The sequence below is a fragment of the Erigeron canadensis genome, chromosome 3 (genome assembly GCF_010389155.1).
Source record: "Erigeron canadensis isolate Cc75 chromosome 3, C_canadensis_v1, whole genome shotgun sequence".
Taxonomy (NCBI): Eukaryota; Viridiplantae; Streptophyta; class Magnoliopsida; order Asterales; family Asteraceae; genus Erigeron; species Erigeron canadensis.
Genome location: NC_057763.1, coordinates 19,561,312 through 19,580,137, shown reverse-complemented (window position 1 = coordinate 19,580,137; position 18,826 = coordinate 19,561,312). Strand labels below are relative to the sequence as shown.

The 18,826-nt window shown below is 37.0% G+C and overlaps 1 protein-coding gene across 1 annotated transcript; it reads left to right on the top strand.

Annotated features, from left to right (window-relative positions):
• The first annotated feature begins 15,993 nt into the window (after positions 1–15,993).
• On the top strand, positions 15,994–17,379 carry LOC122591636. The gene is made up of 2 exons (XM_043763895.1): positions 15,994–16,546; positions 16,721–17,379. Exons 1-2 carry the CDS (start codon positions 15,994–15,996, stop codon positions 17,377–17,379), a joined length of 1,212 nt encoding a protein of 403 aa, XP_043619830.1.
• The last annotated feature ends 1,447 nt before the right edge of the window (positions 17,380–18,826 follow it).

Genomic DNA, 18,826 nt, shown 5'->3' with positions numbered 1-18,826 from the left:
ACCGCATTAAAAGACTTCAACGTGAAGGGATCTTAAAATTGAATGATGAATCATTTGATAAATGCGAGTCATGTGTTTCTGGCAAGATGACACGAAAACCCTTTAAGCATACGCCAGAAAGGGCTAAAGATCTTCTTGGACTCATTCATACCGATGTTTGTGGCCCATTTAGACATGTGTCAAGAAAAGGAGCTAGCTACTTCATTACTTTTACGGATGATTTCAGTCGTTATGGTTATGTTTACTTGCTTAAACATAAACATGAAGTCTTTGAAACATTCAAAGAATTTAAGAATGAAGTTGAAAATCAACTCGGTAAATCCATCAAGATTCTTCGCTCGGATCGAGGTGGTGAATACTTAAGCCAAGAGTTTAAGGATTATCTTAAAGCATGTGGCATTGTCCAACATCTTACTCCTCCATACACTCCTCAGCATAATGGAGTGTCTGAAAGGAGAAATCGAACCTTGCTAGAAATGGTAAGATCGATGATGACCCGTACAAATCTCCCATTTTTGTTTTGGGATTATGCTCTAGAGTCTGCGGTACGCATTCTCAATATGGTTCCAACCAAAAAGGTTGACAAGACACCGTACGAATTATGGCATGGTGATGTCCCTAATTTGTCTTACTTAAGAGTCTGGAGATGTGAGGCACTTGTGAAGCATGATACGCCTGACAAACTTGAACCCAGAACTACTAAGTGCATCTTTGTCGGATACCCTAAGGAAACGATGGGTTACGACTTCTATTATCTCGCCAAAAACACTGTTCGTGTTGCTCGTTATGCTGAGTTCTTTGAAAAGAAGTTAGTTCAAGAGAACAGTGGGAGGATTATAGAACTTGATGAGATTCAAGAGAAAAATGTGTCACCTTCTGAAGATACTAGCAATCATCAACTTGGGGGGGGGGATGTTCAATGTGATGAACCTCAAGTCGTTGATAATGAAGCGATTCCACTTCGTAGGTCCGAAAGGACAAGACGTCTTACCGAAAGACTACGTCTGATGGTAGAAGAAGACGTTGTTGGAGATCTCGATGAGCCTCCGAATTTCAAAGCTGCATTATCAGATCCGGAATCTGACAAATGGCTTGAAGCTACGAAGGTGGAAATGAAATCCATGAAAGACAATCAAGTCTGGAGCTTGGTTGATCTTCCACAAAATGCTCAGACTGTTGGGTGTAAGTGGATCTTCGAGAAGAAGACTGACATGGATGGAAATGTACACACCTATAAAGCTCGTCTCGTGGCGAAAGGTTATACTCAACGTTTCAGCGTTGATTATGAAGAAACCTTTTCTCCAGACGCGGACATTAGAGCTATTAGGATTCTCTTAGCCATAGCTGCGTACTATGACTTTGAGATATGGCAAATGGATGTTAAGACTGCCTTCTTAAATGGTTACTTGGATGAAGAAGTCTATATGGATCAACCGGAAGGTTTTATTGATCCGAAACATCCCAACAAAGTATGCAAGCTTCAAAGATCCATTTATGGACTAAAGCAAGCATCAAGAAGTTGGAATAAACGATTTGATGAAGAAATAAAAAAGTTTGGTTTCATTCAAAATCCCGATGAGCCATGTGTATATCGCAAAGCTAGTGGGAGTAATGTTACTTTCCTTGTCTTGTATGTCGATGACATATTAATCATAGGAAAACACGTTCCATTGTTGCAAGATGTTAAATCCCATATTGGAAAGTGTTTTGCCATGAAAGATCTAGGAGAAGCGGCATTCATTCTTGGAATCAAAATCTATCGAGATAGACCAAGGCTATTAATTGGACTAAGTCAGAGTGCTTATATTGATAAGATCTTGAAGCGATTCAAGATGGAGAACTCTAAGCGTGGGTCTATACCTATGCAAGAAAAACTTAGTTTATCTGTCAAACAAGGTGCTTCTACGCCTAGTGAGGTAGAGCGTATGAGTAGAATTCCTTATGCTTCGGCTGTAGGATCTATTATGTATGCGGTTAGATGCACTAGACCCGATGTGGCGTTCGCTCAAAACATCGTAAGCCGATATCAACAGAATCCCGGTGAAAGCCATTGGATTGCTGTTAAAAATATTCTGAAGTACCTACGAGCTACTAAAGATATATTCTTGGTGTATGGAGGAAATCCAGACATAGAGCTCAAAGTGACCAAATACTGTGATGTTGGATTTCAAACTCATAAAGATGACACGAAGTCTCAATCAGGATTCGTCTTTGTTTTAAACGGAGGAGCTGTGGACTGGAAAAGCAAGAAGCAAACCACAGTCGTCATGTCTGTAACAGAGTCTGAGTACATTGCCGCCTCAGAAGCCGCAATGGAAGTAGTCTGAATAAGGAAGTTCATTAGCGGGCTCGACGTGATCCCCTCAAGTGAATTACCCACTGATTTGTACTGTGATAATTCCGGTGCATTAATCATTGCCAACGAACTCGGAGTTCAGAAAGGTGCCAGACATTATGCTAGACGATATCACTATGTTCAAGAGCATATCGAACTAGGAGAGATCAATCTACTCAAAGTTCACACAGATTTTAACTTAGCTGATCCTTTCACGAAAGCTTTGTCTAGGCCCAAGCTTGAAAGGCATGCCGATGGCATAGGACTTAAATTAGCTAGTTATTTCATGTAAATCTGTTGTTTCAGTGTTTGGATAAGGGATGTTAAACAATTTGTATTTTCCATAATGAAACAAAGTACTTGATATGTTTGAGTTCATTCAATATTAAATTGTGTCCTATATTTTCATGTTTAATCCTTGAATATTTCATTTAATATCTTATATGTTATTGAATATTCTAAATTGTCTATTGTCGATTAATTATATGGGAATATAATTAAATGAAGACAAATGTGAGTGATTGGTTATATTCTTGGAATATGTAATGGATGGATCCCACCAAACTCACATGATATCCATAGATGATGCATATCGGACTACCCCACTAACGAATTATCGCTTTATGGATCATCGTCATTAAGTGAAATTCGTAAATGGTTACTTTTATTGATCCTTTGACTTGAGACACAAGTAGGTCAGCATATATGAATCGCACTTACTAGATATAGTTCTAACTCGCCTGTATAAGGGGGTACATAAAGGACTATTTTCAGAAAGCGTCGTGAAATATGATGACTGACACGTGTAGTCAATATAGGATTTGTTCCTTCAATTTGAAAATTGAAGTATGATACCATTTGGCGCCCTCATTAGGACTGATTAAAGATGTTTGCATGGTCGTGCCCAAATAAAACCAGATTGTTCTCGATTATATTTGGTAATCATTAATTAGTTGTAGAATGAGAAACATAATTGTTAAATGATGAAATGATCTCGATCCATATTCATATTTAACAAAGGTATCTGAACAAAGGGATAATAAATGCCTTGACCATTTAAACAGTACTTAAATGTTTTCGGGAGCATTGGGGTGTTGCTAGACGCTTACCAATGTTATTACCTTCATTCGTTACGAGCTCAAGTGGGAGCTGTTGCAATATGATTACGTAAAATGAACGTATGTCCGAAAAGTATTTAAGCCTACGGGGTCACACCTCAACGTGAATGTAACTATAAATTAATTAATATATTAAATGTAATTTATTGATTAATTTGATCACGAAAATCTAACGGAGGTTCGTTAAAAGAGTTAAAAGTTAACGGTACTTAATTAACGGACTTAATGGAGAAGAGTTGGAATTAGAAAACAATTAGGAAACTCCTCTAGATTGTTCTAAGGGGGGCCGGTCGAACTAGGGCCTAGAAACCCTCAAAGACTTGGTGATTAAGTTTCCTAAACCTATAAATACAAACCTATGTTAATTGGTTTTTCATACAATTAAAATCCATAGGGTTTTCTCTTCTCTTTTCTCCCCTCTCTCTCTCGGCTGAAATCAAAACCCCAAGGCTTTTTGATTTCTGGTTTTGCATAGCTAGGAAAAAGGTTTTCGAGTTAGCTAGGTTTTCGGGTTTAAACAAAGGGTTGTTCGTGATCAAGTACTAGCATACATACGTTCCACCGTTAAGTGTGCAATCGTAGAGAGGTTAAGTTAAACCTTGTTCTTGTCTTCAATCTCTCCATAATAAGGTACAAATTCTATTCCTTGGTTAATTATTTAAACTACATAGATCTTGTCTTCCGTTGCGTGCTTTATGATTTGTTGTGATAATTAGTTATAAAACCCAAAACCTTCCACTTCAGTGGATCTGAAAGCAGCCTCTCTATCGATGTGTAGGGGTAAGGACTGTCTACGTCTTAACTCCCTGTACCCTGGTGTTTGCCGGGATTGGGTACCATTGTCGTTATCGTCGTCTTCAGTAATCCAAACCAATATCCTATAAAATCAACTAATATGTCAAACCAGATTAATGTTGTCACCTCGAAAAAACTTATTGCCTTTGAGTACAGGTTCATTTTTTAGTATTTGGAGTTGCTCACAAGCTTCTCCAATAAATTGTTGCTCTCCATTATTACTAAAGAGATTGTATAATGTTGGGACTTGGGATACTCTGGACAAACTATATAGTGTACAACCAATCAACCAGTTTAAATAATGTTTATACAATTATACATCATATACATCACTTGGACATTCATGGAAGGATATAGGACAATGGAAAAAGAATCATCAATTATAATTCATGATTCAGTCTTTGTAGTACCAACCATATTAATGTTGTGAACATCATATATCAATATAATATCATATCATATCATTACAAAATTAACCTATAAAATTATCTAAACCGTTCTACAAGTAGACCAATGGTAACCACTTGTTGTGGGGTAGTGCATAGTCGTTACGGTCTTTGGCCATGAAGGTTTTTTTTTTTCCTTAGGATTCAAACTTAGAGACCTAAATATATTCATCCCTAATGTACCAAACCTTAATTTCGACCACGATTTGAAATAGTTATAAAATAATGTGTAGTATCAATCATCAAAGAAAATTTCATAAACATAGAAAACTAGATGGCAAACAAACAAATCCAATATGTCTTATCATCAAAAAACTTTGGCCAATATCTAGCAAGTGCTTTCTTGTAAAAATCTGGTGGTAAAATACTAAAATTGTAACACCTTTCCAAAAATCATCATCATATTTAAGTATTACAAGTGACTCACATATTATAATCTGGATTAAACTTAATAAGGTCTTTATTCTTGTTGCTAAGCACTTATTCGATGTTTTCATAAATGCTTTCTTTAAAATTCAAGGCAATTTTTACTCCTAGTTGCATACAACATTACGACTTCATTTCATCTGTCATTTATTTAGGTTTTTTACAAGACTTGATTAATACCAAAAAAAATGTTATGCTTGAATTTTTGGATGGCTGTATTTGTTGGAACCACGTTAGTGTGACCGTCACTGATCATGTATCATTCCTGATATGATAATTGACAATAACTGAAATCCCTATGTCTAAGTAAATATATGATGGACGTATTTACTCTTAGAGACGTAGTATAGGGTTTCCCATTAGGTGATTGTAACTAAGAGGACTAATGGTAGACACATTAAACACCAGAAGGGTTGAATGTGTAAATACTAAAGGGTTGAATGTGTAATTACTCTCATTATAAATAGAGGGTAATTAACCCTAAGTTAAGGTTAATCACACACACATAATCCCACACAAATTCGTGTGTCTCTCCTCTCTAAATTCGTGCATCATGTTTCAGCCGAATTACTCATCCCATTATTACTCAATCACCTTGTTATGGGAACCCGAAATCAATAGCAATTATGCTTTAATGTTCTTACAGGTTCCACAGGACGATTGGGGATGTTTCATCACTCGAATCGAATCATATCTATTCCAACATGTGGTATCAGAGACAGGTTACGAGCTATCAGTCGTAAAAACTGCAGAAGACGAACTTCGTGCTGACGTCATCATGGACTAATGTTCACTTCGCGCTGACGTCATCCTCGTGCTGACGTCATCTTCGTGCTGACGTCATCTTTGTGCTGCTCATTTTCGCGCTTACGTCATCTTCGTGCTGACGTCATCACAGACTAATGTTCACTTCGCGCTGACGTCATTTTCGCGCTGACGTCATCTTCGTGCTGACGTCATCTTCGTGCTGAAGTCATCATGCCTTCTGCTCATTTTCGCGCTTACGTCATCTCTAACTCGCACTTACGTCATCGCGAATTCATGCTTACGTCATCACACGAACTTCAGCTATCTTCATACGTGAATTACATAGAAACTCGTGCTTACGTCATCAGGAGCTTATGACAACTTCGCTGACACCATCATGAACCGAATACATCTTCGTGCTTACGTCTCCACGACTAAAGGATGTCTTCGTGTTTACATTATCACGAACTTACTAACTATTTCGTACTTATTAAGTCACCAGTTATGACTTAAGTTCGTGTTATACTAAAGAAGATCTTAGCTGATGAATGCGTTCGTGCTTACTGTTTTACCCTATAATTTTGTGGCTGAATTCGTCCCTAATTTTTCAAAAAATAATTTTTTCTAGACATTTTTGCCCCGGACCCCCGTAATGTATGGGGGCTTCGCACTAATGTACATGGTTTCATCATTTGTGCCCAAAGGTCAAATATGATTCTCATGGTGCGTTCTATTCCTTTTGGATAATGAACGCTAAGTATATTGATTCTGCCCAAAGGTAATTTAATACACTTTGTGTGCTAAAAGGAATATTTTTCATGCATAAGATACACGATTCTTAATTTTGTGCCCAAAGGTCAAAAGATAAGCGTTGTATCGCATGACCCTAATGCTCATGTGTACTTAGATATTAGTTACTTCTGCCCAAAGGTGATGTAAATCTAAGTAGAGCCTTATGTCAACTTATTGTTTTGGTGTTTACAATAGGTTACCTATCACTGGCTTCATTAGTATAATGGTCTTAGTCTTATTACTTTTAGGAACATTACTTTAGCCTCTTACGTATTTAGGCATTACGTTAGTTCCATTACTTTTAGAGACATTACTTAATAAGCCTTAGATATCTAATTATGAGGAACATTATTATTAGCCCTTAGTTAAGTTAGGCATTACTTTAGTTCCATTAGTTTTATATATATTGCTTAGTCTGCCTTAGATAGCTAATTATGTCACTATAATCTTATTGACTACTCGTATCCTAAATTTATATCCTCCTTATTTCCACTATAGTACCTAACTTAGGCATTGAGCCGCTTATTGATGCAAACTTTGCTTTATGAAAGGATTAATTACCTCTAACTCTAAAGATGCTAGACCTTGACTATGTCATTCGCCATAATGAACCTACTGCCATTACTGCTAACTTTTCCGCAGCTCAGAAAGCGAATTTTAAGAAAGTGGGATAGGGCGAGTCACTTGTCACTAATGATGGTCAGGAACTTCATCAATTAAAGTATCTGAGGGAATATATAAAGCGTATGCAAGTAGCTTAAGAACAAAGGAAATAGCAGTGTTTGTGAACACATAATGAATATGACTGACATGACTCATAAGTTTAAGAGTCCTAAAATGGAAGTCTCTGACAATTTTCTTATGCATTTTATGATAACCTCATTGCTTGCTCATTCCGACACCTTCAAAATTAGATATAATGCTATGAAGGATAAATGGTTGATGAGTGAACGAATAGCAATGTGTGTGCAAGAAAATGGTCGCCTTAAGTTGGGCCAACCTATATTTGTTCACCTTACTACCACTGCTAATTCCATTAAGAGGAAAGATATAACAGTAATAAGACTGCAAATTAAAGTTCAAAAGGCTAATCATGGTGCTTATACCTCTAGTTTTAAGTCCTTGACTAGCAATCCTAACTGCAAATTCTCATTGTGCCCAGATTGCCTTAATTTCAAGGAATTGCTAGCTAATAAAGGTAACTTATTTCATGTAATATTTGATTCTTTTTATGATGTATCTATTAATACATGTGTGAGTGATTCTAATTATATGATTCATGTGATTACCTCAACATAAGGATTCCAAACAATTCAGAAGCTATCAAATGACCAAAGAAAGCTTAGAGTTGGAAGGGTTGATCTCTTATATGTCGAAACCATGGAGATTTATGATTTACATATAAACACTTGAAAGTGTATTAGACTAGTGGATACCTTATGTGTACCAAGAATTTCTCGGAACATTGTGTCTATTTTTCTAGTCTAACACCTTGAAAGTTATGTAATTATTCATGGTTACGACGAGATTGCCATTACTCATAATAATGAATTCCTTGGTCATAGTTTCTTTGATGACTTGTTGTGTAAGTTAGAACTAGATCATAATTTCTCACAGTCTTTGTTGTCTCCTAATATTGATGACATAACTAAAACAAAGACAAAATCACCTACCTAATTAAGAGAATTACTCCATATAGTGGCATAAATACCTTAGCCACATCTCACGAGTTTGCATGATACGACTCATAAAGGATGGAATATTACATTCTCTTGACTTTAGTGATTTTGAAACATGTATTCAATGGCTTAAGGGATTAAGAAAGGAGCTACTAGAAGTTCCAACTTGTTGGAAATAATTCACTCTGAAGTTAGGATCTCCTATCCCGCAACCATCTCAGAACATACATCACTTACTACATTCATTAACGATTATTCATGTTATATGCACCTATATCTGATCTGAACCCTTAGAGACTTTTATTGATCTTATAACTTTGGTTTTAAACCAACTTGATCATAAAAATAAAAGTTGTGAGATTAGATAGAGGAGGTGAGTATTATGGTTGACATATTGATATTGGTTAAGCTCTTAATCTTTTCCATAACTTTTTTGAAAGGAACAAGACATAAGTAACTAATATACCATGGTTGGTTCTCCTCAACGAAATTATGTTGCTAAAAGGAGAAATAGAACCTTAATGGACATGGTGAAAAGTATGTTTGTCAACACTAACTTACCTACTTTCCTTTGGACTGAGGCCTTACGCACAACTGTTCATATACTCAATAAGAGTTCCATTAGAATCTGTCCTTAAGACTCATGGACAGAAAGGAAACTGAGTCTGAGTTATATGAACGTATGAGGTTGTACTGCCAAAGCATAACTCTATAACCCTAACTTAAAGAAACTGAATCCTAAATCCTTTACCCGTTTCTTTATCGGTTATTAGTTTTACTGTCATTCCTACACTACTAGCATTATTGACACGCAGTATGTCACATTTCGAGAACTAAGAGATTAGTGGGAGCACGACAAATCATAACTTAAGATTTGTAGGAAATACAAGAAGCGGGGGGAACCACTCGTCGGTTATTATTACTCCTCCGATAACTCCTCATGTACCCAACGCTGCTCCTAATATCACTGATCCACCTTCTCTATCAGAATTTTAAACCTCTTAATTAGAATACTACTATTGTTAAAGCATCTTATTAATAATGCTAAAGCAAAGCATCTTACTACTAATGCTAAAGCATCTTCCTTATTGAACCTGAAAATCAACTCAGGAGATCATCTCGGTCACTCATGACCATAACTTTTGATGATTTCATAACTTAACTGAAGTTGAGGACATTGGAAAGCTTACTGATCCTACCTCTTATTAAGAAGCCATTAATAGCGATCAGGTCACTTAGTGGAATGAAGCCATGATTTAATAGCTTAATTCTGTGTAGCATAATGACGTTTGGGACTTGGTTAAATTTCTTGAAGGATCCAAATCTATAAGTTGTAAGTGGATCTTCAAAACCAAATTAGACCCGAATGGAAACGTCAAACGCTATAAGGCCATAACCATTTGCGAAGGGCTTTACTCAAAAGGAAGGAATCGATTATTAAGAGACCTTATCTCATGTCTCATAAAGATTTCTTAAGGATCATCATGGCATTCGTATCTCATTATGATTTAGAGTTACATTAGATGGATGTGAAGACCACTTTCCTAAATGCAAAGTTGCATTAAGACGGATACATATGAACCTGAAGTTCCATAAAGTAAATAACACATGATCAGCAAGTTGAATAAGTCCATATACAGGTTGAAGCAAGCATCACTAAAATGGTACGTTAAGTTTAATGAAGTCATAAGAGGACAAGACTTCCTAAGAAAATCAAGTGGATTAATGCACCTATCTCAAGATCAGTGGGAGTAAATTTACAATCCTTGTTTTGCACATGGATGATATACTTGCAAGTAACAACTTGGATATGTTGCATAAGTCGAAGCGTTTACTTTTCGTAGAATGTCGACATAAAAGATCTCGGTGATGCCTTTAATGTCACAGGTATCGAAATACATCGGGATAGGCGTAATGATGTTCTAGTTCTTTCTCAAAAGGCTTATATTGAACATATCTTAGAACGCAATAACTTGCAACACTACACACCCACTATAGATCTATTAGTAAAAGGGAAATGTATGTGATTATTTCCAAAGTCTGAATATTGAGATTCAAGAAAGGGCAAATGAGGATGATACCTTACTCATAAATAGTTGAGAGCATTATGTACGCTCAGGTCTGTACTCGTCTAGATATCGCTCATATTGCCGGTATGTTTTGGAGTTAAGTATATAATCCCGGATTAGCATATTGGAAAATGGCTAAAAAGATTCTACGATATCTGCAAAGGACTAAAGACTACATATTAACTTATAGGAAAGGTAACAACTTAGAAGTAGTGGGATGTTTTAATTCCAATAAGAAATCTACTTCGGAATGTGTATTTATGATTAGCTGGCAAACCTATCTTTTGAAGGAGTCATAAGTAGAAACTGACTGCAACGTCTACCATGATGTCTGAACGTTCATAATTTCATGTCATGAGATGTTGTTAAAGAACCTGGTCAGTGGACTCGAAAGTCGTCAACTTTATTATTAGACCATTGAAGTTTTACTGTGATAACTCAGCTACCGTAATTTTTTGAACAATAATAGTTCAACTGGCGCTGAGATGTATCTCGATACAAAGTATCTGTTTTATGTGAACGGATTGAGGAAAATGCTCTTTGTATTGAGTACATAAGTACACATAAATATGCTAATGGATCCAATGACCGAAGGTCTTCCTCCTAAAATCTTCGTAGGATATGTATCGAAGATGAGGCTTACTTAAAGACATATTATGATAGCATGTTGTACTTATTGGTCATTATTATTATGTTAATTAAAATTTTCCTCCTTATTCAGATTTTGTTTGTCTATTAGTTACACTTCGAGCTCATAACAGTGTAAAGACATTATATAACAAAATTTGTCTTAGTCAATTGTTCATTGCTTATTAGTTTTAAATTTGAGTCATAGTTTGACTAGTGGGGGTCCTGAGTTGATGTTCTTCTCTACGACTATACTTATTGGCTATGATTTCGGTTTAAAACAAAATGAGTATTATTCCAGAACTTATTTGAATACTCATAGATAAATGATCGCTCGGTCAAGTGGGAGAATGTTGGAACCATGTTAGTGTGACCGTCACTGATCACGTATCATTCCTGATATGATAATTGACAATAACTGAAATCCCTATGTCTAAGTAAATATATGATGGGCGTATTTACTCTTAGAGACGTAGTATAGGGTTTCCCATTAGGTGATTGTAACTAAGAGGACTAATGGTACACACATTAAACACCATAAGGGTTGAATGTGTAAATACTAAAGGGTTGAATGTGTAATTACTCTCATTATAAAGAGAGGGTAATTAACCCTAAGTTAAGGTTAATCACACACACATAATCCCACACAAATTCGTGTGTCTCTCCTCTCTAAATTCGTGCATCATGTTCCAGCCGAATTACTCATTCCATTATTACTCAATCACCTTGTTATGGGAACCCGAAATCAATAGCAATTATGCTTTAATGTTCTTACAGGTTCCACAGGACGATTGGGGATGTTTCATCACTCGAATCGAATCATGTTTATTCCAACAGTATTTGCTTAGGTGGTGAATGGTGATGCATATAAATATGAAACAATGGCGTAACCTGGAATCTATGTCAAGAGTCGAACAAGAATTTATGATTTGTTGGTGGATTATTTTGGACAAAATTAACAAACAATAATGATACTAGGATTCTAGAAAATAAAGAATTTTAGGGCAAGGATGTAGTGCCAAACTTTTGACAAATTGACAAATTTTGGTAAGTTTTATCGAATAAAAAAGCGACATGTGGCGTTGCCAAAAACTAGCCAAAACACATAGTGTAGCAACCAAAACTAGCCAAAACACATGGTGTAGCAACTAAAACTTGTCAATTTCATAACAAAACAAAGGTAACCGGAATTTAGATCAAACTTGTCGGATAACTAAAAAAAATGACCTTTTTTTGTATAAAAAAAAACTTGGGCTCAGAATTTGGGGGTCGGGAATTTCGGAAGTTGGGGATGCGATGGCTGCTAACCTGAAGAGTTACCCCGCCAAGATATGTCTCGGATCATCCGAGTCCCATTTTTACGAACATTTGTATCATCATCGCCCATTTAACTGGCAACCTAAAAAATTGTTTAACAATATCATCATCGGCTACGAACTACTTTTTCCGGCTACCTATTGCTTTAATGGAACAAAATCCGGCAACGCTACCAAGGAAAAATCCGGTAACGCTACCGCTACACTACCAAGCTAATCACAAACAAGCAACTAACGGCAATGTAAAAACATAAATATACGTATAAGCAGGAGCAATCTAACCTGAAACCCAAGAAAGGGCTCGCCGGAAAACAACCCGCCATAGTAGCAGCAACAGCAGGTAACCAAGAACCCAAGAAAGGGCTCGTCGAAAAAACCACAGCCGCCATAGCAGCAACAACAGTCTCACCGGAAAACCGATGCAACATGCAGGAGCACCAACAGTTGACCGGGAACCCAAGAAAGGGCTCGCCAGAAAACGAACCATCCAAAGCAACATGAACCATATCGGTTAAACCGGAAACCCCAAAATGGGATCACCGGAAAACCGAACCAACAAGTAGTAAACATAGCCAACTACACCCTTGCACAAGCCAAACAAAGTTTTGGCTGTAAAAAGTGAACGTTTTTTGCCGGCAACGAAGAGAAACCCCAAAAAGGGGTTTCGGATCTCACCGGAAGGGTGATATATCACGTTAGGAGCATCGACAAGTTTTATCGGCACGTATTTCGGTAATAGAAGCCATGAAAAACGTAGATCAAGCCTCAAAATCGAAAAATCCCAACTTTGTTTTGAGGTTTCCGGCGAGGGTCGAGATTGGAACAAGAACAAAAAAAACGGTCACAAAGTACACACTCCCAACGTTCACAAGGATCGGCCAAAACATGTCGATATATATAGCTAAAACTAGCCGATACAAGTGCTATAGAGTAGCAGATGAGCCGATGCTTGTCGATGATTTTTGCCGATAAAAGAAGCCGACTACACCCTTGCCCCTTATAAATATCATGGGAGATGTAACCAACATCTGCCTCCATTTAGTCCGCATTAGCCATGATTGATTAGTTGGTTAGGTAGGTGTGTAGTTATTGGTAAAGAGTGTGTGTTGTACTAGAAAGTTGTTGGCAACGGTGGGTCTCAAATGCTCCTTGTGTGACAAGTTAATCACGATTGACTAAGGGACCTCCTATTTTTACCTACTTTTTTTCTTGATACATCCCTCAATGTGCAATAAAAAAATCCATACCATACAACTGTTTGTTGCACCGAAGTAATGCATATAGTAAAAAGAAGGTAAAATAGATGCCCACTTTACTAATTACGAGTATTTGAAAGTTTCTATTTTTTACTTGGTTTGAGTTTTTTAAGCAAACGCAAATGTAATCTAATTGCCGCAAAGCAAAATGCCTACTAATTTTTCTCTAGGTCGTTCAAGATAACTTATACTGGTCCAATGTTTAACATTAGGAATTTAGGATCAATAATACGAATGAAAATTATAACTTGTTCATCTATATTCATATATCTGTTTAATTTTAACCTTCCTAGTTATCACAAGCATGTTAGTTACACACATAGCAACACTACAACATCTTTTTCACTTCTTGATATAATAGGCCTTTTTGTAATTTTTCTCTTTGAGCTACCACCCTTTAAAACACTTTGAACAACTCAATGGAGAGAGCTTACGAAGAGGAAGAAGGGAGAAGGGTAGAAAATAAGAAAAAAAGCAAACAAAAACACACTAACTCCTTCAATCATCAAAATCAACACCGTCATCACGATATCTCAACCTTTTACGTTAGCAACATCCCAGAAGGAATCTCCAGCAAAGAATTATGGTTCGAGTGTAAGCAATTGGGAAACCTAGCAGATGTCTTCATCCCGAACAAAAAGGATTGTCACAATAGCATATTTTCTTTTGTAAGATTTCGAAGGGTGAGAAACATAGCGAAGGTGGAAGACGCGTTAAGTAACATCAAACTAGCGGGAGCAAAGTTAGCAGCAAATCTTGCAAGATTCGATGTAAGAGGCAATAAACTGGTTGCTTCAGAGGTCTACCACAAAAACACAAAATCTAAAGTCACTCAAAGGCCACGGAGAGACCCTCCCCTATCGATCGACTTCTCTTACAAAGAAGCGCTAATTAGAAACTCTAAAGTGACAATTCAACCCACTAAAGTCACTGTAAAGGAAGAGTCGAAGGTTATGTCTGCTTGCAAAGAAAAATCCTTATTCGGAGAAGTCAAATCCATAGTTGAACTACATGATTTAGACAAGCAGTTAGCATCTTTGGGAACTAAGAATGTCGAGATTAGATACTTTGGTGGATTCAAGGTCATTGTAACTTTAAAACCGTTGATGTGGCAAAAGCTTTTCTATCAATGAAAGAAGTATGGAACAAAATCCTTGGTGATATGGAATGGACAAGTAGTAGATATGGAACGAGTCGCATGGGTAAACATCATGGGAGTACCACCACAAGCCTGGGATACGGACGTCTTCAAACAAATAGGATGCCCACTGGAGAGAGTAGTTTGTCTCAATGAAGCCGATAACAAGGATGCAGATCTATCAAAGAAAAAAATCAGAATTTCATTAAAGTTTGGCTCCCCGATCAACTCTTCGGGTATTGTTAGATGGAACGGCTCTTCCTTTAATGTCACTATCCAAGAAGTCATAGAAGATTGGTTACCTGATTTTCTAAATTGTAAGGAAGAATTCAAACTTTCGTCGGAAAATTCCACCGGAAATAATTCCGATGAAAGACATAAGGATGTAGAAGAGTCACGTTGGAAAGAGAAGAGTACTGTTGGGGAAAACAAAGAGCCTTCTTTGGGAGATGAGTTATTGGAAAACCCAACCAAATTAGATGATGGAAAAAAGAATGTCGGGGAATACTCTTGCTCAAATGAAAAGTCTGCCACCCCTACATTAAAATCAAATCATCAACCATTTCAAACGGCGGGTCCCACTTCTCCCCTCTCATCCAGCTCGTCCTCTTTAGACAGCTCACTTAATAATACTCAATTGGAGAAGCCCACTAGTTACAATCTTGAGCCCATTATCTCCAACCGTAAAAATATTTCCCAAAACAATTTTGGGGATTCTGACCCTTTTGGTATTGATCACCTTATCTTTAATTGGGGAAAAAGTAACCACAAAAAAAGAAAAATATCTAATCGGTCTCCTAGTAAAGCCAAAAAGGGGGAAAGACTCATAAAATATACAAGGGTTATTCAAGAAGATGGTGTCACTTCAGTTAGAACGAAAACTCCACAATCCCTTCCATCTTGCAACCCCCTCACTACATCCAGAGATGGTTTATCACAAGACATAAATCCAAACGAAGAGACGCCTAACGTGGCTGATGGTGAAAACTTTCAAGAGCTTTCAGGGGCAGAAAGTGTCGACTTGAATAGAATGCCAAAAATACACATATTCGTTGGCGGCGAAAATGGGGAGTACCTCCCAAATGTTGAGAAAGATCAAAGGAGTACAGAGTTGGAAGAAGATGTTCAGATAACTAAGGTGATAGGATCCTGTGTCGGTGCAAATATGAACGGATTTGAAGACAATATCACAGACATGATCGTTGGAGAAGGCGCGAACAACCGTATTTAATGGATTTTATGACCATTAATGCTAGGAGGCTTTGTGATCCTAAGAAAGTTGATTGGATCCGAAAATTGTTATCAGATAACAAAATCTCTTTTTTATGTATGCAGGAAACTCATCATAGTAATACATACTCTAACTTATCTTTGGAACAATAATCCCTTTAATGTTTCGGGGGTTGAGGCGCAAGGCAGATCAGGAGGTATCATTAGCATTTGGGACCTTTCCATATTTAAAGTGTCAAACACTTTGAAGTTACAAAATGCAGTGGTTTTGTCCGGGTACATAACGGGTGACACTACAATTATCAACATTGCAAATGTCTATGCCCCGCAAGGAATAAACGAGAAAAAGGATCTCTGGGATCAGTTGGGCCACATCAAAGAATCAAAACCTGGCCTATGGATCATGCTAGGAGATTTCAATGAAGTCAGAATACCTTCTGACAAGAAAAATTCAATCTTTAATAGGTATGGTGCGACGGAATTTATATCTTTCATTGACGATGCCAATATGTTAGAATACAACATGGGTGGATACAAGTACACTTTCTCATTAGAAAATGGTGCTAAAATGAGTAAGATTGATTGCGTACTAGTATGTCCTGACTTTATGGATCGCTGGCCAAATGCATCTCTTATGGCCCTTCCAAAAAAATGGTCTGACCACCACCCATTGGTCCTAAAAGTTTAAGAAAAAGATTTTGGTCCAAAACCATTTAAATTCTTTAATTCATGGCTCTCTAAAAAAGACCTTGATGGTGTGGTGTTGGAAGCTTATTCTAAGCCGGTTAAACATGGAAGGCCTGACTACATGTTACACTCCAAATTGAAAAACATTAAGTTTGTGATTAAAGAATGGATGGGAAAAGAAAAAGAAATGGAAGGTAGTCGAATGGTGGAGCTGGAAAAATGTTTAGATGAGCTTGAATTAGTGGAGGAGTCTAGAGATCTAACTTATATTGAGATTGAGAAAAAGATAAAGGAAAAAAAATATATGATGGAACTAGAAAATGCCAAAAGACTCGACATCAAACAGAAAGCAAGGATAAAATGGGCCATTGATGGGGAAGAAAACACCTCTTTCTTCCACGGGTGCATAAATGCCAGGATTATGAACAACAAAGTTCATGGCATTTGGCTAAATAATTCGTGGATAGATGATCCGCAGGAGATCAAGAAAGAAGCAGCCGCCTACTTTTCAAAGAAGTTTAGAGAACCATTGGTGAAGAGGCCAAAACTTGTATGTGGGGACATAAAAAAGCTGTCAAATCAGGAAGCTAGAGATCTGATCGCTCCTTTCAAAATGGAAGAAATCAAAAGAGCAGTTTGGGATTGCGGGAGTAACAAAGCTCTAGGACCAGACGGGTTCTACTTCGCCTTTATAAAAAGGTACTGGGACATTTTTTAGGCCGATATCATGGATATGATGGATATTTTTCACAGAAATGGCGTTATTAGCAAGGTTTGTAACTCATCTTTCTTTACTTTAATCCCAAAAAATAGTGATCCATTATTCTTCGATGAGTTCAGACCCATCTCTTTGTTAGGCTGCATTCTAAAAATAATCTCAAAAACCTTGGCTAATAGAATAAAAACTATCATTGGCTCGATTGTTTCTGAGGCCCAATCTGGGTTCTTGTAACACCCCGACTAAGGCGGAAACACGAAGTGCCACATAACGTGATGTGTGAAAATCTAGTTAAATTAAAATCTTATAAATACTCCGAATCGTTTACCACACACAATCGGGCAGTGGACCCGTTCGTATGAAATATAGATTAAAGTAAGTAAAGGTTCGTTCCACGGAGACTAATAAGAGTTAGCGAGTTTTAAGTAATTAAGAAAGAGTTTGGTTTTTAAAGACACCACGTCATCTTGATTTTAAATTGAAAGTTAGTTAGATTGAAAGAGTTAGAAATTCCATAGAATTTATCGAAATGAGATTTGTTTTAAATCAAATAAGATGAGAAGATCATCCACTTCGACTCCATGATACACATTATTTAGGTTGCATATATTTAAAGAACCAATTCAAATATTTTGATTTTATAACCGAGAACTAACAAAGACTCACCCCGTACTCGTCAAGTTCGTTACTTTATTAAATTCCCTTAATTAACTAGTTCCATTACTAAGATCGGTACCCCAAGACGCCTTTCATAACTTTCCTAGCCAATTAATTGTTTTGGTTATTTAGATAACAATTGTGTCTATTGATTGTACCCAACCATTAACCCGTTAACCCTTATTAACTATCAATTACTTCCTATCGTACCCGTCATAGAAACAATTGCTTCTAACCAAGCAATCAAAATAACTTCTACACAACCTAGTTACCACTGAAGTTATGCAAAAACTATCCGCAATTGAGAGTTAAATAGCAAAGAATTAATAAGCTAAGATTACGACACAACGTTAAATCAAATCAACTTGAATTCAAAAGATTTATGCAACCATTATTCAATGTATCACTTCATCTCAGTGGATGACGAATTATTTAGCTACTCATAATCAAAAACAAAGCACAAAGAGTAAAAATATAGAAAAACATATTGTACCAATGTGTAGAAAACAAGTAAAGGCTAAGAAAATCGACAACCGAATGCCTTGGAGATCACGAACAACCCTTAGACCTTGATGGACGAAAAAGCTGCTGAGAATAACCCCAAAGAACCCTAAAGTCGACTAGAAGTGATTGTGTATCGAATGGTGGGAGGGTTATGGTCTTGTATTTATAGTGAAAAATCAAGAACCCTTCAGCCGACCTCTTTTATGCGCCGCATAAACCATTCATGCGCCGCACAAACTAGCCAATTTCCATCTTTCAGACTTTCCATACCCGCTATGCGCCGCAT